The sequence below is a fragment of the Hemicordylus capensis genome, chromosome 2 (assembly GCF_027244095.1).
Source record: "Hemicordylus capensis ecotype Gifberg chromosome 2, rHemCap1.1.pri, whole genome shotgun sequence".
Taxonomy (NCBI): domain Eukaryota; kingdom Metazoa; phylum Chordata; class Lepidosauria; order Squamata; family Cordylidae; genus Hemicordylus; species Hemicordylus capensis.
In genome coordinates this window covers 271,307,281-271,331,437 of record NC_069658.1, presented here as the reverse complement: position 1 = coordinate 271,331,437, position 24,157 = coordinate 271,307,281, and the positions used below count along the sequence as shown (strand labels likewise).

The window sequence follows — 24,157 nt, the reverse complement described above, 5'->3', positions numbered from 1 at the left end:
GCGGCTCATGGTGCTGCACACGACCTCCCCAAACCGGCTCCCTTAACCCTGTTTGGGGAGGTCATGAGAACAGCCTCATTGTTTCACCTGGTTGAGCTGATTTTCTCCAACCATAACTTAACCTTCATTTCGAAAAGGAGAGATGTTAAGGTTCACGTCTACCTACAGCAACTCCCTTTAAGCTAAAAGCTCTTCCTTCTAACCCAATATGATGAGGGCTGGTGGTAGCTCCTCACTAGTAGCAATTACTCATTCTGCACATGCTCATCTTCTTTGCTACACTAGTTTCCTACTAGCTAACAGAGTTGTATTTTCTTTTGAATCTGCTGGAATATTAAAATTTTAATTCTCAACCTGCAGTCTGAAGTGTTTCAGTCTATACCATCAGCTCAGGACTCTAAGCCTCATTCTGCTGCATATGTAAACCAGACTTGTTTCCCTATAGAAATATATATAATGCAATAGCCTTCAAACAAGCAGGCTGCCACTTGAGTAAGGATGTATACCAACTTTATATGATAGATGTTATACCTCTGTTTACCAAATGAAAGACATCTATTTTGGGACAAGGAAGACATTTCTACCAGAGAAATGATGTTCATAATTTTCTGCAAGCTACTAAGACCACTGAAGGAGAGGGCAGAATGTTAGAGGCATCAAAATTTTGAAGTTTAAATTTAGCCACAGGTAATAACTTCTCCTAGGCCATATCTATAATCAACACCTGAAATATTGGGTTGTTGACAGAACAATTTGATATTAGAAGCATTTTCTACAGTTTTAGATAGAAGTGGGGCTAATTAAGCAGGTAAACTCAGGTCATTTTTCTGTGTTTATATAGTAGAGTAAAAAATATACTGACCTCAAAGCAAACACTTCGGTATGAAATACCCATGGAGATAAGTCACTCTTTCTGCAGGAATCTAATTCTATTTAAAATATGTATCTATCTCCTATCTATATATAATGTAAAATTGAAATACACAGACAAGTTGCTCCAAGACGTGTCAAACTGTTTAAATGGAAACTGTTACCATTCGTCTCAGACTGGCAGTGTGAAATCTCAGAAGATGGGAAATTCAGTATGAATAAGTGACAAGGTATATATGTGCAGTCATTTTGTATGGTACTTTGAAATGTCAGAATCTGGCAATGAACAAATTGGCACACAGTTTCTCTAAACCTTTTATGCACACCATGCAACACAAATAGAAGGCTTATAGCCAGTAGCTAATATCCAGTCCAGCACTGCATGAGTTCAGGGTGCTGAGTTCCAGATTACTGCTGTGCTCCCACACAAGTGAGGGAAGGGGCAATGTTGGCCAATCTCCCCTTTCCTCTGAAGCATGATATTCTTCATGATATTTTCCATGATAAAATATCTTCAGGAGATATTTTTGTGGGGGGGGGACACACATATGCTAGCTCCAATAGATCTTTACTGGAAATGGTTCTTCCCCCCCACCCATGGCTTTAAAATTTCTGGAAATTTTACCTCTCTAGTTAGAGGAGCTGCATGGGTGGGTCAGCACCCAGCACCAGGGCTCTTGGTAGCAATGGGAAGGAGTCGCTCCAATGGTATAACCAATTAGCGTGATTGGTTGGACCGCCAGAATCTCTCAATTGTCCCAGGACCTTTATTTGTGGGGTTGGCATATTAGTCTCACCAAAAGTGCATAAGCAGTGGGTGTGGCCCCCACTTTTCCCAAGCTCAAAGCACAATACCCCTACTTACATAACTGTCTTGCTGGCCTGGTCCTCAGTCCCCTTGCCTCACTTTAGGGAATGCCCCTTTACTTGTAAACTGGAATCCTCGCCAGATTCCCCTTTACAAGTATATTCCGTGAACCGGTTCGGCCCGGTTTTATGGCTGGACCGGACCTGGAACCAGAGCGGGCAGGGTCAGTTTGAATTAGAACCAAACTGGCCAAACCAGTTATGTGCACACCCCTACCTGAACACAACAGCTCAGGTTCACACAGCAGTTTGCTAGACCAAGATGGAGACAAGATTCCAAGGTGGTGAGGAATGCTCTGGCAACAGGATTAGATGAAGCTAGATTGGTTATGTGACCTATCACATCACCAATCCACATGGTAAGCCAGTTACAGATCCACAACTGCATAAAACTCTGAACATATAGAACTCTTTTCAAGCAGCAACCATATCATCACTGGAATGTCTAAAATGACCCACAAAAGCTGTAAAGTTCCTAGAAACAATATATTACCCCTATCTTTAATCTGGGACATTCTCTGGCTAAGTAAGTATATGAAACAACATGCAACCTTCAACAGGACAGTTGTTAACAAAAAAAAGAGAGAGAGCAAAGAAACCCTATATCTCTTTGGGTTAACAAGGCTAATCAAATTCAAGGAAATTAGTCACACGAGGAGTTGAGGGTGAAGTGCAGAAAAATGTCAGACCTGTAGATACATTTGTTTTCTGAAATTAATCATGTGGATGAAAGCAATTTGCTGCTTTAGTTGTATATACCACAAGAAAGAGGTGAACAATGTACAAATATATTCATCTACTATCCCTACAATATAGAGTTTACTTGGCTGTAAAGGCAGATAATCACTTATTATTTGAATTCCATATGGCTTTGTAGGAGTCATGCATATATTTCTGTAGAGATAATCTTATATACCACTGAAGTGATGACTGCATCCATATTTTTTAATACTTAAATATTTAATTAGATGTTCGAAACTGATGCTGATTGGAAAGAACTCTGTGCCACCTCTGACCAAAATAAAATAATAAGAACCTTTCAGACTGAAATCCCAGTTTTAACAACAGAAATCTCAGGAATTACTTTTGTAAGTTAATGAGCCCTGTCAGCCATTCAAATTAAGCACTCTATTGTGCAAGGAGCTAATTATGCTGAGATTAAACCCAGAGAGTGATGGGGACATTTACTGTACTTCTAGCAATTAGAACAGCTCTCAGTACTGAAGAATACAACTTGTATTTCATAATATTGAAAGATGCCATAGCTAATCCAATAAAAATATGCCTATGTATAGTTCATGAATGTGCACAACATGGTTTTCTTTTGTGGAATACTGTGCACATTCTTCTGTTATCTTTTCATTCACAAGATCTCATTAACACCATTATATGTAGCGAATTTTGGCACCATTTCCACTACATCAAACTGTTCCACATGTAAAAGATTCATGGCCTCACTAGCATTTCTCCCCACCCACAGAGGCAATTAAAAAGTAAGCTCTCTCTTCTTGGCACTGTGGAAGGAATGACAGTAGAACTTTTGTTCATTTAATGTTCTGATCAATTGTTCCAATATTTGTTGAGCCCTGCATCTTTCCACTGCTGAATTTCCATGTGTGAACTGCTAACACACACTACACATACAAAACAATTTGGTCTCAATGTTCTCCTCCGTGTTTCACTCTATCAGTAAATTCAGAGATAATGTTCAGTTTAGCCTCAGATTCACAGGTTATTCACACGATTGTAGAAGATCGGGCTAGCCTCCGCTAGCCACCGGGTAACCCGCTCAAGTAGCCCGCACCTTAAACTGGGTTTGCGGAGTGAGTGCTCCACGAACCCGGGTTTTGGGATCGTGAATAGCTGCAGTGTGGCTATGCGGTGCAGTTACTCATGAGTAGACCCCCGGTGGGAGGCTGAAAAGCAGCCTCCTGGCTCAGGGTCTCTCCAGTATGCCCTGTGCGCTAACATACTGGTACTTCCGGGGCCCGTGCGGCCCTGGAACTTCCCAGCCCCTGCTGGCTCTCACCCTGATCATCTGTGGGGAGAGCAGGCTTAGCCCGCTCTCCCCGCTTCTCTTCCCAAACCGGGTCTCACTGACTGTGAGACCCGGCTCTATGATTAACTCCCAGATTTGTAGGTTTGAGCAAACCATAGTTTGCAGTGACATGTTGGAATTAAAATAAAGGAAAATTATAAATGTCATGTTCGTCTACTGAGTCATGGCCACTACCACAGCAGAGGAATTGTAAGACTAACTATTAGGTTCTTCAGAGCCGTCTGCTCATTTGACTGACAAGGAAAACAGTCAGAAATGTCACTAAAATGTACGCACACAGACACACACTTTTTTTTCTTACCAAAAGATTCCAGTTACAGAAAGCTGCAGAATAAATGTAATTGCTTTTCAAGCTAGCCGAACGTGACCAGTACTTAAGAACATAAGAACAGCCCTGATGGATCAGGCTAAAGGCCAATCTAGTCCAGCATCCTGCACAATGACCCACCAGATAGATGCCCCTGGCAAGCCCACAGGCAAGAGGTGAGAGCATGCCCTCTCTCCTACTGTTGCTCTCCTGCAACTGGTATTCAGAAGCATCCAGACACTGAGGCTGGAGGTGGTCTAGCTAGGCTGTTAGGCAGCGCTGGGGAGGAGACAGCTGTCGTGGAGCACATCGGTACCAACGATATGCGGACATGAAGTCGGGAGGTCCTGGAAGCCAAATTTAAGCTGATAGGAAGCATATTAAAGTCCAAAAAGGAGGAAAGGTACCACTAAGTTGAGGGGGATGCCAGCATGGCTAACAGGTAAAGTCAAGGAAGCCATAGAGGAGGAGAAGACTTCCACCCAAAATTTTGAAGGCCTGCCCAAATGAAGAGAACAGAAAGGAACAAAAACTCTAGTAAAATAAATGTGACAATAATGGAGGTGAAAAGAGAGTATGAGGAACATTTAGCTAAAAGCATCAAGGGGGATAAGAAAAAAGTTTTTAAAATACATCAGAAGCAGGAAAACTGTCAGGTAGGTGGTTGGACCACTAGACAATGAGGGAGTAAAAGGGATTATTAAGGAGGATATGGAGGTTGCAGAGAAGATAAATGAGTTCTTTACATCTGGCACTCAGGCTAGTAGCCATTGATAGACCTGTTCTCCATTAATTTATCTAAACCCCTCTTAAAGCCATCCAGGCTGCTGGCAGACACCAGCAGAGAATTCCACAAGTTGATTACGTGAGCCCAAAATCCCTTTCCTGGTCAGTCTCCAACAGCTCAGACTCCATCAGCATGTATGTGAATTTGGGGTTCTTTGCCCCAATATGCATCACTTTATAGTTGTCAACATTGAACTGCATTTGCCATTTTGTTGCCCACTCCTCCAGTTTGGAGAGATCCTTTTGGATCTCTGTAAACCCCTGTTAACTTGGCAAAGGGGCACCTTTTAACGTGGTGATTCTCTTTATGGAGCAGGGGCAGAGTAACTGGCCCTGTCCACCCCCAGCACAGTACCTCCAGTGACTGTTGCTGGTGTCTATCTTATATTCCTTTTTAGATTGTGAGCCCTTTGGGGACAGGGAGCCCAAATTTATTTATTATTTCTCTGTGTAAACCGCCCTGAGCCATTTTTGGAAGGGCGGTATAGAAATTGAAATAGCAACAACAAGAACTCCACACAATCTGGTTTGGATTTCACTACCATAGTTTGGTGCCACCTCGCCGCTTACCTCAACTTCTAGATCATTTATGAATAAATTGAAAATCTCCAGTCCTAGTGCAGAACCCTGGAGGACCCCACTTCTTACTTCACTCCATTGTGAAAACTGTCCATGTATACGTATACTCTGTTTCATGTCCTTCAGCCAATTATGAATCCACACATGAACCTATCCCCTTATCCCATGACTGCTAAGTTTTCACAAGTGTCTTTGATGAGGAACTTTGTCAAAAGGTTTTTGAAAGAACAGGTATAGTATGATGTGAGTTTCATGATCAGTGAGACTTGCCAGATGGGGTTAGACAGAGAGAGCAGGCTTAGCCCACTCTCCCGGCAGATGAGCAAGCCTGCAGTCCTGCGTGGCCAGATTGGCCGTCCACACGACTGCTGGCTCCGTCACGGAGCCGGCGGGGGCTGCGGGGATCGGAGGCCATGCGGCCCCCAGAAGTTCCAGGATACCCCGCGTGGCCACGCAGGGCATCCTGGAGAGACCCCTGAGCCTGGGAGGCTGCTTGCAGCCTCCCAGTCGGGGGTCTACTTGTGTGTCGCCGCACTCCATTACAGCACATGATTGCCAAAAAGTGGGCTAGGCTCCTTTAGACCGCTTTCTGGCGATCGTGAGAATTGCCTCTATGTCAACTAAATCACCTTTATCCACACACCTGTTAACACTCTCAAAGAACTTCAAAAGCTTGGTGAGGCAATATTTCCCTTTGCAGAACTCATTCTGGTTCTCCCACTGCAGGGCCTGCTCTTCTCTTTTCCAGAGATAGATTTCCATCAATTTGCCTGGAACAGACATTAAGGTGACCGGCTTGCAATTTCCTGGATCCCCCTGGGATCCCTTTTTGAAAATTGGTGTTACATTGGCTACTTGCCAGTCCTCTGGTACAGAGCTTGATTGTAGGGATACGTGACTTATTTTTGCAAGGATTTGTATGTCCCTAGAACACACTCGTCTCCTAAAAAGAGCTTGTGGCCATTGTCGTCCTACTTTTATGACTCTTTCCCTCATCTGAACCCTTATCCAAATATGCTACAGCTTGTTTTCATGTTTGATGACTGGCTCTGGTCCAGGTTCCTCATTCCTAGTATACACCTAATTGGCTGTCTCCATAGTCTACAAGCTCAATTTGTGTTTTATATCATAACCCCCTAGGTTAATACATAAATATGTATTTAATTTTTAATTTTTATTTTTGCTTCATGTTAACTGTCTGATACCTGCAGGTTTTTGTTTTTCTGTGTGGAAAACCTGCAGTATCAACCTACTATGTTGTAAAGCCTATACTTCCCAGAGGAGCAATTATCTGTTTGCAAGTGTTGAAACATCTGTGCTTGGAACAGCTAACTATTCTAACAGCTAACTGTTCTAAAATCATGTAACTAAGCAGGGGCATATGGAAAGTGGTGGAGGCTGGGAGACAAAGTCCGACTGCTGGCTCCCCCACCCACTAGGTGTTGATTTGTGTGCATATGCCCCAAGCAATACCCCCTCCGTCTGGCGTCAGACACTGTCAGTGGTTGGTGGAACAGCTGAAAGGGAGCTCAGGTGTCCATGTTTTTGGAAAACCATACAGAATACTAGTAGTGCATCATGGCTAACTTCTCTTAGGAACAACTATAATATATCTCATAACTAGTGGTGTGCTTGGTTTTGGTCCGGCCCCATTGGAAAGACCGCCGGATCGGTCCTGAGGTCCGGCAGTCTGGCAGGGGGGGACACTGTGACTTTAAGTGGGGGGGTGGTAGTACTTCCCCCCCCCCGCCGCTCTTCCCACTCCGGCGCTCGTCCGTTGAAAAATCTTCTTGGGGTGGCAGAGTTCCCCCTGCCGCCCCTGCCCCCATCGTTGTTTGTATTAGGCTGAAAAGAGACGAGCGCTCACAGCGCGCATGCGCCCTGCACGGAACGCGCACTCATCTCTGACGCTGACGCCCGCGTGCCGCATACGTCACAGTGACGCGGCAGTGTCAGAGACTTTAAAAAGTGGAATGAGAATGCAATAAACAAACAGGCATACAGATATGCATGCGTAACAGCAGTTCTCAGAAAAAGTTGTAATTTCATTGGCTCATAGAAGAATATGGAAAATAAAAAGCACTATAATCAAAACAAGTAACTAAAATCATCATACACCTATGGTATTAATACCTGTTTCTAAGCTGTTGTGTCCGATTACTACCAATCATAACCTTCTTGTTGTGCAACTGCCTGGTTTATTCCTCAGAAACAGTATAAGCTACTTACTGGGTGGGGGGAGAGTAGTATTGGAATCATTCCATTTATTGCTAGTGGTAGCTACATGTGTGGTATGGTGTCAAGGAAAATCCTATACACTAGGCACCTCACCATGTAAATAGACCACTTCATACTTTGAGAATAGTGAAGTCAGAGTAGCAAGCACTGCAGTGTAAGCTTGGGCAACACCAAACAATGCTCAGATAAATGTTATTTAATAAATTATTTTTCTCCCAAAAGCCGTCTGATTCCCAAGAATACAGCCTCTTAAAAGATTCTAAAACTTCAGCAAGCCAATAGTTCCTGTAGTGAATACTATTGCACCATTTTGTTTGGAGGAGGGCAGGAGAAAAAATGAGGTTGCCAAAGAAAATGATAGACTGCATTTAAGAAACTGGAATGACTCCTCCCACTCCCTGCCACCCAATCACATATCCAAATAGCCTGTGAACAGAGAATCACTTTTCTGCTCAAGGAAAGGCATTTTAAAAAAAGGTATGCCTAAAACAACTTGCCCGTTTAACTCAGGAAAACTTTGAGGGGAATTAGCTGATTTTTATCATTCTATTTTCATTTATCAGTATAGGTAGACTATGACAAAATAATTTTCTACTCTCCACATGAATAGTAAGACTTAAGATACATATTAAGTAAAATATCTTAAAGTTCTATCAGATTTTAATCAGCATTATTAGTCTTCCCAATCCATTCAAACTCTCACGTAGTGCATTTTGAACCTTTTATTCCTTAATATGACAAAAGGAATGTTAACGTTTTATCTCCCCCTCTATTCATTATGCTCATACTTGAGTAGATTCTGGTCCTTTATTCCTTGACATTACATAGAATAATTTTTGACCTCCTTGCTGAGTATTATTTAAAGCAATGAGATCTCTCATGGGATTGGTATCTCCCTTTTTGTTTGCTGGCTGTATAACATCTGTTATAATGGCTGAGTTTCCTCTCTTAGTTTACATATTATTATATTCTGGTCCTTTATTCCTTGACATTACATAGAATAATTTTTGACCTCCTTGCTGAGTATTATTTAAAGCAATGAGATCTCTCATGGGATTGGTATCACCCTTTTTGTTTGCTGGCTGTATAACATCTGTTATAATGGCTGAGTTTCCTCTCTTAGTTTACATATTATTATATTCCGTGACTCCTGAAGACTAATGTAGTTGCTCCCCAGGCTACCTGTATTAGCACATGTCTCCCTGAAGTGCTTAATGTTTTGTTTTCCCCAAGTTCCTTTGTCAATTTGGAAAGGATTTAATATTCTCATTGTACTCATACGTATAAAGGTAAAGTGTGCCTTGGAGTCTGTGTCGATTCCTGGCAACCACAGGGCCCTGTGGCTGTCTTTTGGTAGAATACAGGAGAGGTTTACCATTGCTCTCTCCTGCGCAGTATGAGATGATGCCTTTCAGCATCCTCCTATATCGCTGCTGCCCAATATAGGTGTTTCAGTGGGGATTCGAACCGGCACCTTCTGGCTTGTTAGTCATTTCCCCAGGGCACAGCAGGGAAATGACTTGACTAGCAACCCAGAAGTTCCCAGTTCGAATCCCTGCTGGTATGTTTCCCAGACTATGGGAAACACCTGTTTCAGGCAGCAGTGATATAGGAAGGTGCTGAAAGGCATCATCTCAACTATGTGGGAGGAGGCAATGGTAAACCCCTCCTGTATTCTACCAAAGAAAACCACATGGCTCTGTGGTCACCAAGAGTTGACACCAACTTGACGGCACACTTTACTTTACTCATACGTATAAATATATGTACCTAAATCTTCATTGTAATGTTCCCACCCAATCAGAACTTTGTAAAGAAATGTCTTGTGTATATATTCTAAGTTGTAGCATGAATGGTGGTTTATGATAATAATAAATGTTAACTTACTAATTTTGATCCCTATGGATATTTTCTGAAAAGAAAACAGGAAAAGTCTTTTAGCATCCCTGTTGGATTACTACATTTCTGTAGGTTGAAATTTAGAAGAGAAACAGCACATATACAAACTTAGACACAGCTAGCCTTTTCTTTAAAACAGAACAAGTAAAACAGCTGAAAACTATGAAGGCAAATTATGCTGCCATGCCCGCCTATTTCATTGCACCCCAGTGTACCCCCAGACTAAATCTTGGCTGTCTGTGCTGCAATGATTATACTACAGTTTCTATGAGTGGTATAATCATTCACGAGGAAGCCTCTGCCTCCGTGCATACCTATGATTAAAGGAGAGGAAGAGAGTCATTCTGGCCAGGTTTTAATTGAGTGCCTTCAGGTCAGTAGTGCAATCAAAAAAGGAGTAAGAGATACTGCTCTTAGTCATAGCCCCATAGAATGCACAGAGTGCCACAGTAGACAAAGCTTTGGAGCAGTGAGACTGGAATGCAGTCTCCCCCTCCTAATGGGTGGACACTCAGATAATCCAAGGAACCACCACATCTAAAAAAGGACATTGTTGAACTGGAGAAGGTACAGAAGAGGGCAACCAAGATGATCAGGGGCCTAGACCACCTTTCTTATGAGGCAAGGCTACAACACCTGGGGCTTTTTAGTTTAGAAAAAAGATGACTGCGGGGAGACATGATAGAGGTCTATAAAATCATGCATGGAGTGGAGAAAGTGGATAGAGAGAAATACTTCTCCCTCTCACATCACACTAGAACCAGGGGTCATCCCATGAAATTGACTGCCAGGAAATCTAGGACCAACAAACAGAAGTACTTTTTCATACAACACATAATCAACTTGTGGAATTCTCTGCCACGAGATGTGGTGAGACAACAACCTGGATGGCTTTAAGAGGGGTTTGGATAACTTCATGGAGGAGAGGTCTATCAACGGCTACTAGTCAAAGGGCTATAGGCCACCTCCAGCCTCAGAGGCAGGATGCCTCTGAGTACCAGTTGCAGGGGAGTAACAGCAGTAGAGAGAGCATGCCCTCAACTCCTGCCTGTGGCTTCCAGCAGCATCTGGTGGGCCACTGTGCGAAACAGGATGCTGGACTAGATGGGCCTTGGGCCTGATCCAGCAGGGTTGTTCTTAAGTTCTTAAGGGCATCCCCCTTCCTACAGATAAGACTTTTAGATACAATTGAGTCATGCTGAAAATCAGTGTCTCAATTACCCTCTCCAGAATGAATCTGTTTTCATCCTGTTGCTTTAAGAACAATGTCTAAGAGAACACTTTAGGAGCACCCCACCCACCCACACAAACTCCAGCACTGAGATCAGGATTTTAGAAGGTGGAAAGTACTCAGCCCAGCCTAGGGTGAAAGCACCCTAGCCAGGCAAAACTCCCATCTCACTGCTCCAGCCCAAGGCAAAGCAGCTAGGCAGGTAGCGATGGACCTCTCTCCCCTCCCCTCTTTTCCTAGTGCCTCCAGCTGTATCCCCTGTCCCCCTGCACTAACCTGTAAATGTATATTGGAGGTCATTCGGTGCCATTCTTAGAGCATTAACCATTAAGGGAAGATCATTATTTTTATTTGTTAAGGAAAGATCATTATTTATTTTTACATTTATATCCCGCTCTTCCTCCGTAGAGCTTATTTCTATCCTCACTACAACCTTGTGAGGTAGGTTAGGCTGAGAGATACATGACTGACCCAGAGTCACCCAGTGAGTTTCATGGTTAAATGGGGATTCAAACTCGGGTCTTCCCGGTCCAAGTCCAACACTCCAACCACTACGCTGTGCTGGTTACCCAGCAGAAATCTTGCCGAGGCACTAATCATTGTCTTTACTGTAGATCTTTGCTCTTCAATAAAGCCTAACCTTGCTTTCAAGGAACATGTCTATACTCTATTTTGCTCTTCTGAATACTCTCGCACGGATGTGTCCTATTCATGGTCACCATTCTTGGTACCTTAATTCATAAGCCGGCTGTATGCAGGTTTGCACTGAATTGAGTTTCCCCCACATTAAGCCAAAGCATAGTCACACAGGGTGGTAACTACCACACTTCAAAGAAACCTGGTAACAATACTGCAAGGGCTATGTAAAGTGGCCTAGATTCAATTTGGAGTTCACCTCAGTATTTGAATTGGTCTCGTGGTGGGTCTACTTCAATTCAGGCCAGATTCAAAAGGCCATTTCATTTGGAGCTGAAGGCTTGGATCTCTCCAAACCCAAGTGCACACTTCCACAACCCCTATATGTACTAGGATGGTGGCAATATGATCATGGCAACACAATCTTTTTAAACTTCATCTGCTCTTATTTCTATTTATTTATTTACTTATCTACTTACTTACTTACTTACTTACTTATTTATTTACAGCCTAGTATAAAAATCTTTAGGTGGTGTACAGACTTAAAACATAAAATATAACACATTTAAATTTTTTAAAGATAAGAATTATAGCTAACACACATTAAAAACACATTATTATTTTTTTTAAAAAAACTGCTGCTCTTCACAGCAAGGGAGCAGTAGCTGCAGCAGATTCACTTTTTTTAAAGGCTCCCTTTTGTTTCTTTTCGGCTCTGTGGCATGCACATGTACTCCTAGGAAAGGTGCAGGGTCTTCTAAGTGTTGTAGTCTTTTGTCTAGTGTCCTTACTTTAGTCTATACTACAACACTTTAAGTTGTAGGACAAAAGAACTCTGGATTCTTAGATGCTGTGGAGGTACTTTACATGGAGTGCCTCTGCACCATAGGTGGAGATGTTGGCTGTTGTCAAAAGATAAGGCTTTGAGTTTCTCATGTGCTTGAATAAAAATATGGTTAGACACATTTTATAAAAGCATTTAATAATCACAACTTAAATGTGAATATCCATAACTATAGGATCGCTTAGCCTTTCTGCATCTAACCTATATATCAGAAATTTAGATTTCTAAGTTTGTTCTGTAAGTATGATTATTTGGTAAAGGAAGGGGGGAAATCACACAATCATCACATTTTAGAGCTGGGAGGAAGTCTGGAGATTTTCAAGTCCAATCTCATGCTTAGTGCAGCAATCTGCTGAGTGCTGAACATGGACTGAGAAGACCCAAATTCAAATCCCTGTTCAGCCATGAAACTCATTAGGTGACTGTCAGGATGCCACTTTACCTGGTTGCTTGGGTGGCCCTGTAGAGTCTAGAGAAGGGCGTGGCATCCCTCCTCTGAGGTTTTCGTTCCCTTCAGGGGGCAGTAGGGATGAGAAGGGACCAGGCTGGTGGGATCCCAGTGAGGTTGAGAGGGCAAGGCAGGGATCGCTGCAGGAAACAGCTCCAGAGAGACAGCTAGGTTGGGTGTGGCAGGAAACAAGAAGCAAGGTCCTGCAAGGTCCCCTGCTAACTTGGCAAAGAGGCACCTTGTAACGTGGTGATTCTCTTGATTTAGCAGGGGGAGAGTAACTGGCCCTATCCACCCGCAGCACAGTACCTCCAGTGACTGTTGCTGGTGTCTATCTTGTGTTGCTTTTTAGATTGTGAGCCCTTTGGGGACAGGGATCCATCTTATTTATTTATTGTTTCTCTGTGTAAACCGCCCTGAGCCATTTTTGGAAGGGCGGTATAGAAATTGAATTAATAATAATAATAATAATAATAATAATAATAATAATAATAATAATGCCTAATAGCTGCTCATAGGCTTGTTCTCCATGAATTTGTCCAATCCAGTTTTAAAGCCAGTCAAGTTGGTGATCATCACCTCCTCTTGTGGCATCAAATTCCACACATTAGGTATGTGCTATGTGAAGAACCACTTAATATTGCCTGTCCTGAATCTCTCGCCAATTCGTTTCACTATATGACTCCAGGTCTTGCATTATGAGAGAGGGGAACAAACTTATCTCCATCTACTTTCTTCATTGGTAAAGGTAAAGTGTGACGTCAAGTTGATTTTGACTCCTGGCGCCCACAGATCCATGTGGTTTTCTTTGGGAGAATACAGGAAGGGTTTACCATTGCCTCCTCCCACGCAGTATGAGATGATGCCTTTCAGCATCTTCCTGTATTGTTGTTGCCAGATATAGGTGTTTCCCATAGTCTGGGAAACATACCAGTGGGGATTTGAACCAGCAACCTTCTGCTTGTTAGTCAAGCATTTCCCCACTGAGCCATTGGGTGGCTTATACCATGGATAATTGTATGATCCTCTATCATGTCCTCCCTCAGTCACTTTTACTATTAATAAAACAGAATGATGACAGCAATAAACTCCTCTTCAACCTAATAAGAATAGTACAAATTACAACAATTAAAAAGAAAAGCATCAACTTTTGAACCAATAGAAGAGATTGTTCTTCACCTCTCCTATGACATATTAAATTAATTAATCAATCATTTCAGCAAGTTCAAGCAATTTGAAAAGCCATTCCTAGATTTATGGACCAGTGGAGATGAAAATGTATGGCTTAGTACTTCAAAGACGGCTCTGTTTTGACTTGGTGCTTCATGGGACAGTCTGGTTTGAGTTGGGCCCAATTTGAATTCTTCTGCTTCTGAACCTAAACAGTCCTCACCATCAACCGTATATTAATAATTACAGATTTTGACACTGAACTCAAATAGTTGTTGGCTAACATGTTCTGCAGCATTAGAATGGCAGAGCAAGAATGGCACCCTCATAGCAAGGGCTTCTCCGAGCTCAGCTAAAGGCTGGTCATGCAGCCAAATGTGCACAGAAGGGAAGGGTGAGCAATTTTCACTGCCCTCCCCTCCTCCTAAATGTGCTATTTGACTTCCGAAAATATGTCCCTGTAGGCTTCAGGATCTCAACTAGGGATGTGCACAAACCGGTTCGCAGGCCATGTTGGAGACCTGCGAACCGGTTTGTTGGTCCGGTGGTCTGACAAACCATTGTGGGGGGGTTTCCTTTAAGGGTGGGGGGGTTGTACTCACCCCTCCTGCCACTTTCCCCCCTCTGGCACTGTAGTTTTCGGCAAAATCCCTGCCGCCCCTGCCCCTTGTTGGTGCCCAAATGCAGAAGTAACACGCATGCATGCACCTGCTGCTGTGCACATCACGCACGTCACTGTGACATACACGGCATGTTACTTCTGCATTTGGGCACCAACAAGGGGGCAGGGAGGACAGCTGCCAACCCAAAGATTTTGCCGAGAACTACAGCGCCAGAGGGGGGAAAGTGGCGGGAGGGGTAAGTACAACCCCCCCGCCCTTAAAGCAACATCCCCCTAGCATCAGACCGTGCCTCCGCAGTCCGTGCACATCACTAATCTCAATGAGCAGCATTGTCTAATGTTGCCTGTGCACTAGAACACTGTCCATGCACAACTATTTAAAAACAAATAAACAAACAAAAAACTTTCCCTCAGCTACTCTTGATGTATATTCTGGAAGGTCGTAGTGACATACTCTATGGGGACATCGGGGGCAGTACAGGCAAGGGGAATCAGGAAAAATAGTTGAGCATGGGCAGTTTTCTAATGTACAAGCAGAATTAGTCTGCATGCTGCTAAATGAGTTTTCCTAAATTATAAGCAAATAGAATTTTTTTTTAAAAAAAATAAGCCCAAATATTTTTTTTCATCTTTAGCATACACTGAAATAATCAGAAAGCTTCCTTTCCCTCCCTAAAGTAAAAGGCATCACCCTTCACAGCATTTTCTCATAGGGAATATGCTCCAACCCCCTGATCATGTTGGTTTTCTGCATCTTTTTCAGCTCAACAATATCCTCTTCAAATTGGGTCATTCAAATCTATACACAGTATTCTAAGGGTAGACGAATACATATAAGAGCATTATGATAGTGGCAGCTTTATTTTAAGTGCCTTCCTTAGTCACTGATCCTTATCATGGAGCCCGAGCCCCACCCCCCACCCCCGGTAGCTTTTCATTAAGTTATCCTGTATGATTACAAGAATTTTTCTCCTGGTTGGTTAGTCAACTACCAGTTCAGAAACCATCAGTAGAAAGATGGTTTAGTTCAGAAACCATCACAATATGAACCATCAGTTTAGAAACCATCAGTAGATCAGTATCACAATATGAGCAGAATTTATTCCATTTCTTAGGCCAACATAAGACATTTTCTCAGTGGGTTGTAAATAGTTAGAAATATGGACTGGGAGCAAATATTAGAAGCAGATACTTAGCTAAACTTAAATCGGTACCAAATGGAAACAATTGCACACACTTAATCATAAATCCTTAGCTCAACCATAGCCTTGCCAATGCAGAAACCTGAGTTCCAAAAGTTTCAGGCAATTTAGAACTCCTACAATTAAATATAATTATTCAACAGCTCAGATTGAGGTCAACCTATTTCACGCAAATGAAGGGTCTACTGTGGAACAAATTGTGCTTAATCAGAGAGTAGTGAAAATTAGGACAACAAACTTAAGCCCCCTCCCCCATTAGTCTGGGCTTGGGTAATTAAAAGAATTAAATGACTTTTCAGTCATCTACCTTTAACAATTTGATTTGTCTTCCTGCTCAGTGAGCTAATGATTCAGATCAACCTAGCAAAAGGGGGGGGGGAATCCAAGTGAAGGTTGATTAAATGTTAACTGAGTAGGCAGGATGTTACTTAATTGGTAACCCCAATGGTTTTAGGAAAGGAGTGATACCATCCCTTGAAATCAGATTCAGAGTTAATTGGTATAGATTATAGTTCTCAAACAGAAAAGGAACAAAAACAAACAGAAGGCAGGCTGGGGTTTGAGAAATGAGAAGAGGCTATTTTGGAAAGAGAACATGCAAATGGTGGTGCGGGGGAGAGCATGTAACTGTAAAAGAGTGACTTGGTCAGAATTATGGATACTTTATCTGCAATCTAGTGCACTTTTAAGCATGCAAAAGTCTTGCAGATGTCAGTGAGAAGAAAGCACCAGTTAACTTGTGCAGCCTTCAAGGCCTGGTATGCAGGTATGTGATGCAACTAAGCAGGTTTGAGTTGGGTCACTGCTTAGATGAGAGACTGCCGGTGAACTCTATACACACTGTCTTGAGTTCCATGGCAGAAGGGAAGGAAATAAAAGCAATAAATACAAATAAATAAAATATATAACCTTGATTGTATATATGTTCTTAATTCTGGTTTTCAAAGCCCCACCCCCCACCCCCAACTCAGTCTGAGATCCTGTACATGATGCTGGTTCTTTTTGCAAAACCTGTGCTCTACCGTAATGCCTCCACTTTTGCCCAAGGCTACCTGTGTAGAGCACAGGTTTTGCAAAAAGAAACAGCATCATGTACAGGATCTCAGACTGAGTTGGGGGTGGGGGGTGGGGCTTTGACTGAGGCCTGAGAAGTCACTATCTGTTCAAGCAGACAGTGTTAAGTTAGAAAGACCAGTGTTCCAATTCAAAATGACACCTTCACATGTCCACAATAAACCTAGCCTCAGTTCCCCAAAGAAAGAAAAATAAGAACTCACAGGCCTATTAAGTTGTGTAAAGCACTATACATATATTTATGTAAATTGTTATATACAAAACATACGTAAACTCAACTTAGAACACATGGGCAGCTTTATGAGGAAGTACACAACCTGAAGTTTCGCATTATTACGCACTGCAATCATATTTTTAAAACGTGGATTTTTTTTTAGAATAATCTGGGGAGAATTTGTAGTTTAAAAAAACAACAGATTTGTTTGTTTCAATTTCTTCTTTTTAGATCTTGAAATCATTATTCTTCTTTTCAAACTTTTACCTGCCTTCAATACTACTGATCACTCTTTTAGTTTTTCCATTTCTTAAGGTTTTCAACATTATACAGGTGGTGCTCATTATTTGCAGTCCCGGCACCTGTGGCTGCACGTATCTGTGGTTAGGTCATAGGAATCCAGTTTCTTTATCCGTGGTTTTTGGGGGGGTTTTAAGGGCAAAATTTGCCTATCCACAGTTCCTGGGTGGCCAGACATGACTTTGTTATTTCTGGGTGGCCAGAAATGACGATGTTATTTCCGGCCACCACTATGCAGCACAAAGCAATTTTGTGGTTTTTTAAAGAATTCCAAGATTATTTTTTTTAAAAAAAAATTTAAATGGAGGATGTGTGTGTGTGTGGGGGGGGGTCCTTCTGGACAGCTGGAGGCCTGGGGAGCAAGGTACTATGCTTTATTTTTAAGCTCAAGGAACCTAGTCCCCCAATTCCTATTTATTGACTCAAGGTTTCGCTATTCACAGTTTCCATATTCTCGCCTATAGGCGAGAATGGAACCTCCGTGAATAACGAGGAGCACCTGTATTCTTGATTAATTCCTTTCTTATCTTTCTAATTATTCTCTTATTTTTCTATTAATCATTACTCTTCTTCTTCCCTCTTTTTGCTAGGAAGCAAAAAGACAGAACTTTCAGGGTTCTGTCTGTGCCAAATATTTTTTTGTTTCTTTACCTCCTCTGGCATCCCTTATTCATTCTTTTAATGTTAATTATTGTTTATTCTGATTACCTACAATTGTTTATTTGCACTCCTCACATCATCTCCTTTGGCTAATAAATCTGACTCTCTTAATTAATATCTTTTCATTTTTCAAACCTGAATTATCTACTACTAATATTTAATGTTATGTAAATTATATATTGTACCACTTTTCAACAAATATATAAATGAAAAATGGCCCCTGTCCCAAATGGATATGGAAAAGTATGTATGAGGGGTGCAGATTCCCCCATTAACATTTGAGGAGCCCTGCTTACTGAACATCCCCCACCAAACCTAATGATGAATATCTCCCCACTCACCCAGAAATATCTTTTTTCCACCACACACACACACCACACACACATCAGGAAGAAATTGCTCCTCTAGCTTTCCCTCTGTCTGTATCCCTGGGGTTCTATACAGCAGGGGGTAATTCTAAATTCTGATCTGTTCTGCTTCTAATTCTGCAGTTATTCCTTCATCTCCCCCCCCCACACATATCTATTTCTCCTTATCTTTCTTTTCATCCTTGTTTTTCTGCTACTCTTGTAATTTCCAGCTTTTAAATATCTCTAAGCTTTGTTCTTTTCTTTCTACTGAATCACAAAGGCGCTGCTTAATTCTCTTATACTGCCTAGACTCAATTATTATAATGCTCTTCTATCTGGCCTCCCTATTTTAAAATGAGCATGAAAAGAAGAGAGTAATACTCCATAGACCAAATCTGTGCCAAGCTATAAATCAATCGGAGTATAAGAATTAAATTATAAACAAACAAGGTGCACCACAGCAAGGGATCTGCAAATACTTTAAGATGCCTCAACCAAGTGAAGGAAAGATCATCAAATGCTCCAGTTCAAGATAAGAGTCACTAGGAAGGTTTTTCTTAGGCGAGAAAGGAGCCTTTTGCATTCAGAAAATTCTCAATTGAAGAAGTTCACTGGTATCACCACTCCCTCTCCCGTAAAACAGTTCACTTTCTCCCTATCTTTTAGCTACAGGTCACCCAAACCAAACAGCAGCGGCAGGGATGATTCTTCCCTGTTCTGTTCTACATTAAACTTCCAGCAGCACCCCTGGGAAAGGTCTACTCTACCCAGTCTAATCTGTCACTCTACCTTCTCCTTTACAGCCAGCAGAAAGTTAAGCTAAGTTTAGAAAAAGAACATCTCGAGCACATCTTTCTACGCAGTATGGAGCAGGATGGGACAGGGAAGATATATCACTGATACAGCTGCCTCCCCTGGGACACTTGCAAGTAAAGGGAGGAGGAAAGTGAGTTGTGAGGGCTGAAATAAGCCCCCACACTGCTCACGTTACCCACCTGGCTTTTCCCAACTGTCTATTCCATGCTTCCCACCACCGACCTTCCCTGAAAGTTCGCGTTCCTTAATGAACAAAATAGAGATTGCACCAGCAAAAGAATCCATTAGCTGTCTCCCCCTGCCAATATCAGGGTACTGGAAAACATTCTGGCTTCATTGTCAAACCAGCCACAATCTGTATAACTGCACCAGGACGTCCCAGCCATAGGCTCTTCTACGGCAGGAAAATCTGAATAATTCTTGAATCGCTGCTCAAAACTTTACCAAACCACTAACAGGCCCCCCTCTTCGACAAGCCTAAATAGTAGGGATGTTCACAGTCTGGCATTCGGCTGATTTGGCGGTGGTGGCGCGGGGGTTACCTTTAAGGAGCAAGGAGGGTGTGTCCCCCGCCCACTGCGTTCCCCCCACCAGTGCTCTCGCCAAAATCGCTGGTGCGGGGCAGCAGCATACCTCCTTTCCACCCCAGTCAGCATCAAACCGGAAGTGCTCGACGGACGACGGGCACTTCTGGTTTGATGCTGATTGGGATGGCAAGGAGGTACGCTGCTGCCCCGCACCAGTAATTTTGGCAAGGGTGCTGGCGGGGGGAACACAGTGGGAGGGAGGACACCCTCCCTGCCTCTTAAAGGTAACGCCCCATCACCAAACCGGATGAATGCCAGACATTCAAACTGGTCAGGCAGTCCAGAAAAGGACCACTGAACTAGTTTGTGCACCTCCCTACTGAACAGAGCACATCAGTTATTTTCACCACATTTGAAAGAAATATATGATGCACAAGATGGGACAAAAAAGGACTGTGTCAGTTTTCAGTACTTTTTAACTTGCTGTACTTGTGGCAATTTATCATATCATTTTGAAATTAGACACATTTGTAGACCTTGTCAATTAGATCACACATGCCAAGTCTCAAGTTATTAGTTCAAAAAAATAACCATATTTATAAGCAATACAATGTTTGTTTGTTATTTTATTTGTTTGTTTGTTTAATATATTTGTATACTGCCCTTTAAAGACATTTAACAAGTTGTCAGAGATGGGGAGGCTCTTATTTCAGGAAGGAGTGCATTTCAAAGTGTCGGGGCGGCAACAGAGAAGGCCCGTCCCTGAATAGCCACCAGACAAACTGTTGAGACTTCTAACGGCAAAACTTTCCTGTGCCCCTTTAATTATTAATGGTTTCTTTTCCTGTTTTTTATGCTGCTGAAAGTTTCTTAAGTATGGTGTTGCACTGCAAGGAAGAGAGCTCTGAAATCTAAACCAAGATGTTCAAACTGATTACTGAACAACTTTTTAAAATGAATGACTGACATCCCAACAAAGCACGCATGTAAGGAGATACTGTGGGGATATGCCGGGAGCCCTCACACGACACCCCCAGTCCTCCTGCACATGCACCATTGTGGCACAGGTCTAACACTTCCAAGCACTGCTTGCATTCTGCAAGTGCTCTGCAAGATCAGAAACCTGTCGCTGACCTTCCGTGATGTGTTTCCAATCTTGCAGAGTGGTTCCGAAGCACATGCTACACTCATACATGTTACGCTTGTGGTGCAACATTGCATTTAATCTCAGCATTGTAGTTTACAAAGGTGGCCTATACAGTCAAAGCAATAGCACACAACAAAACTACAATAGACTATTAGGAAAAAACATTTGAAAACCATAAAAACCGATCAACAATGCAGAATAAAGATGAGACACCATCTGGTCAGGCAAGGCCAGAAGACACAGTGCTAAAGCCACATTTCTGCAAGCTACAGAATACAACCACCAACCCACAAGAGTTATGTTCCCTGTACCTTATGCTGATGTCCCTGAACTGGAACTGAATCCAAATTTGTAATGCCCAGCTCCTTGCTATAAATACCCGACATGTCCTTAGGAAGCAAGAAAATAGTCAGGGCATCTATTTCCTCTGGCAAACTCCCCACAAAAGCAGCAATCTTGCATCAATGGCTCTCCCCTTGCCAGGACCATTGCATAAGAAGATGGTGAGATACATCTGATGCTTCACTAAGAGGAAAGACAAGCCAGTATGTAATTATAAATGAAATCAAATTGCTTTCTGCTGCTATTGCCAGAGCTCTGGCCTTGCTTCAAACTTTACATGAGTGTAAATCACAGAATCTGTCATTATATATCAGGGCATAGAACTATTAGAATATGTTGAATTTATTCTTGGGCTTTTGACGGGAGCTGTGGAAAAAGGGTAATGGGCTTACTTATCCTGTAAATGACACGAACAAAATTTGTACAGACTGAAAGATAATTATATGGATTTAGCATACTTCAGAAGCTTGAGAGAAATTATGCCTTTGTTGTTAATACAGAGATTGGGCCTATTGTTTTATTTCATTTTGCTTTCAAAATAAAGCCATTACACACTGACAATTGAATGAAGTGTGCTTTTTTCTTGAAAACTGCTTAACCATATCCCTCTGTATGTTGTCTTACAGCTTCATCAATCCATTTCTAATTCATTTTGCAGGTTTACTCAAACAGCTGTGCCAAAACAAACTGCAATTATGAATAAAATGAAAGCTACTAAAATCAGTTTATTTTCAAAGACTTCAAAATGCAGAATAACTTTTTGTTTTTCCAACACTGATGGCTTAAGGGTAATAATTGTATTTGAAGTAAATGACTGGAACACGAGAAGAGGTTTCTTAGAAGAATAAAAAATACGTAATGTGGCAATAAACCCAAATAAATCTCACTTTTAAAAATAGCATTGTTTCTACAGGGTTAGGTTTTCACCATAAACTTTTAAATATGGTTTTGTCTTTAAATTACAGCTACGTCTAATCCCATGTGAGGGTCAGATCTCATTCACATCAGTCCAAATGAATATCAAGTCAGACAAAAAGGATGGAGGTCCTGGGAAAGACATTCAAGAAGAGAAAAAGTCTTTTAACGAGCATCATTGTTGGAAAAGAGTTAAAATTATTGGCAGAAGAGTTATAGTAGATTAATATGAAATTTGCAAAGGTGGAGTTGTTGGAGAGCAAGGAATTCAGCCACCCATCTCAGCCTATTTGCCTCATAAGGTTATACTGTAGCGCATACAACGCCCTGAACTGGATGAAGGGTGGGATACAGACATGCTGATCGTCTTGCTGTGGTTTGCACAAGTGTGTAGAACAGAATGAGTGCTACATAGAACAGACTCCTTACTATCAGTGAAACTGTCTGAGCTGAACAATCAGGTTGTGCATGAGTGAGGCAGCTGCTTAAGGCACAAGGAAACAAGCCAGCTTGGTCCACAAACTGATGCTGATGCCAGCCATTGCACTCATGGCCCCACCCCTCTTCCCCCTCTCCAGGCTGACCCCACCTTCTGGGTGTGCCACAGTTGCTACTTGCTGTTATAGGGCAGTGGCGGCGGCGGCAGCAGCAAGGACAGAGCACAGTTGCCCCTTGTTGCTTCTCTGTGTTGCTACTGCTGTGCTGAGCTCCAGCACCTCTTTCTCTCCCCCCTGCCCTTTCCACCAGCAAACTGGCCTGCTTTGTCTGCTCCTGAAATGGAGGAAACAAAGTGAGCAACACTTTGGTGGAAAGGAGGGAGGGGAGGGGAGCGGGGGAGAGAGATCAAAAAGCTACCACAGCAGTGACAATGAGGAGGGGCCATAGCTGCAAGCATCCTTTATCCTTGCTCCTGCCACTGCCAAACTACATCAATCAGCAGCTGAGGCAGACCCAGAAGGTAAGGCAAGGCCAGGCTGGCATGGGGGAAGGGGTGCTGCCAGTGAGGGAGGTGGGGCTGGCATCAGCATCAGGGGTGAGGCCAGCAGGCAAAGGAGGAAAACACATGGGGGAGCAGTGAGGAGGTGGGGGAGCAGCAGGCAGGTTGACACTTGTGGGGAGCATGGGGCAGAGGGCCTGCACTTGCTGTTCCATAGTGCAGTTGCCACCTGAGGCCACCCCTCATCCTTCCTCATGGGGGAACCATCCATGGAGCAAGGACATCTCTGTAGTCCTGGCTTGCAGATGCAACTGAGTGTAACTGGATTGGGGTGTGCTTGGCATGCAAATAATGGGCTGAGAGAGCTTAATAAATCTATGCCTACATTTTAAACTAAAGAGGTCCTTCCTTGATATCAAGGCTGGGCAGCAGCACTCTTCTCCAATTGCAGAAGTGTTACACTAATTGTGTATGCAAGCACATATTCTACCCATCTCTGATTAAGTAGTACTACTCTAGGTCTTCACATCCATCTTGTGAAAACCATTGTGACTGATTTTGCCTCACTTGGAGCTGAAAATTACATTGCCAATAGTGTGGTATTATACTTTCCTATAAATTACAACAGAAAAGACAAGCCTTTCTTTTATACTGCACAGTTGACCAATATTTTGAGATGACAAAAGGATAGGGCATTACTAACAATAGCCAAATGCATAACTGTAGCATGCCTGTGCTCCAAAGGGATTGTGTGTATTTTGTGTCACTCTTTCCCACTCACCATCCGCTCATGGAAAGTATCACTTCTGTCCATTTTTGCCACTTCTAGACCAAAGAGAGGGCACTCTAGCAAGCCACTTGACAGTAAAGCTCTCACAGATTTCTGTCAACATTCAGTTCAGACTAACACAGCACATCCCAATATAGCATCCTACTTGTAGAGTTTTTGGAAGGTTTACTTTTTTTAAGGCTTCAGAAAATGACACACTACCTACCACGTGACTTCTGCTACTTCAACAGCCATTTTGATGGACTGTAAAACAACAACAAAAACTGGTATCTCACACTGACGTTTTGTACAGACAAGTCACATTACAGAGCTAAAAATATTAGGAAG

At 42.5% G+C, this 24,157-nt stretch overlaps 1 protein-coding gene across 5 annotated transcripts in view; it reads right to left on the bottom strand.

The window, feature by feature from the left end:
- Positions 1-24,157, bottom strand: part of PTPRG (protein tyrosine phosphatase receptor type G) — a 799,529-nt gene that overhangs the window by 488,170 nt on the left and 287,202 nt on the right. The window contains exon 3 of one of the 5 annotated variants that reach the window (XM_053287905.1): positions 9,594-9,618. The exons of the other annotated variants lie outside the window; for them this stretch is intronic. Within the exon in view, the coding sequence (XP_053143880.1) occupies positions 9,594-9,618 (25 nt within the window). The remainder of the gene's footprint in view (positions 1-9,593; positions 9,619-24,157) is intronic. 5 annotated transcript variants of the gene reach the window in all.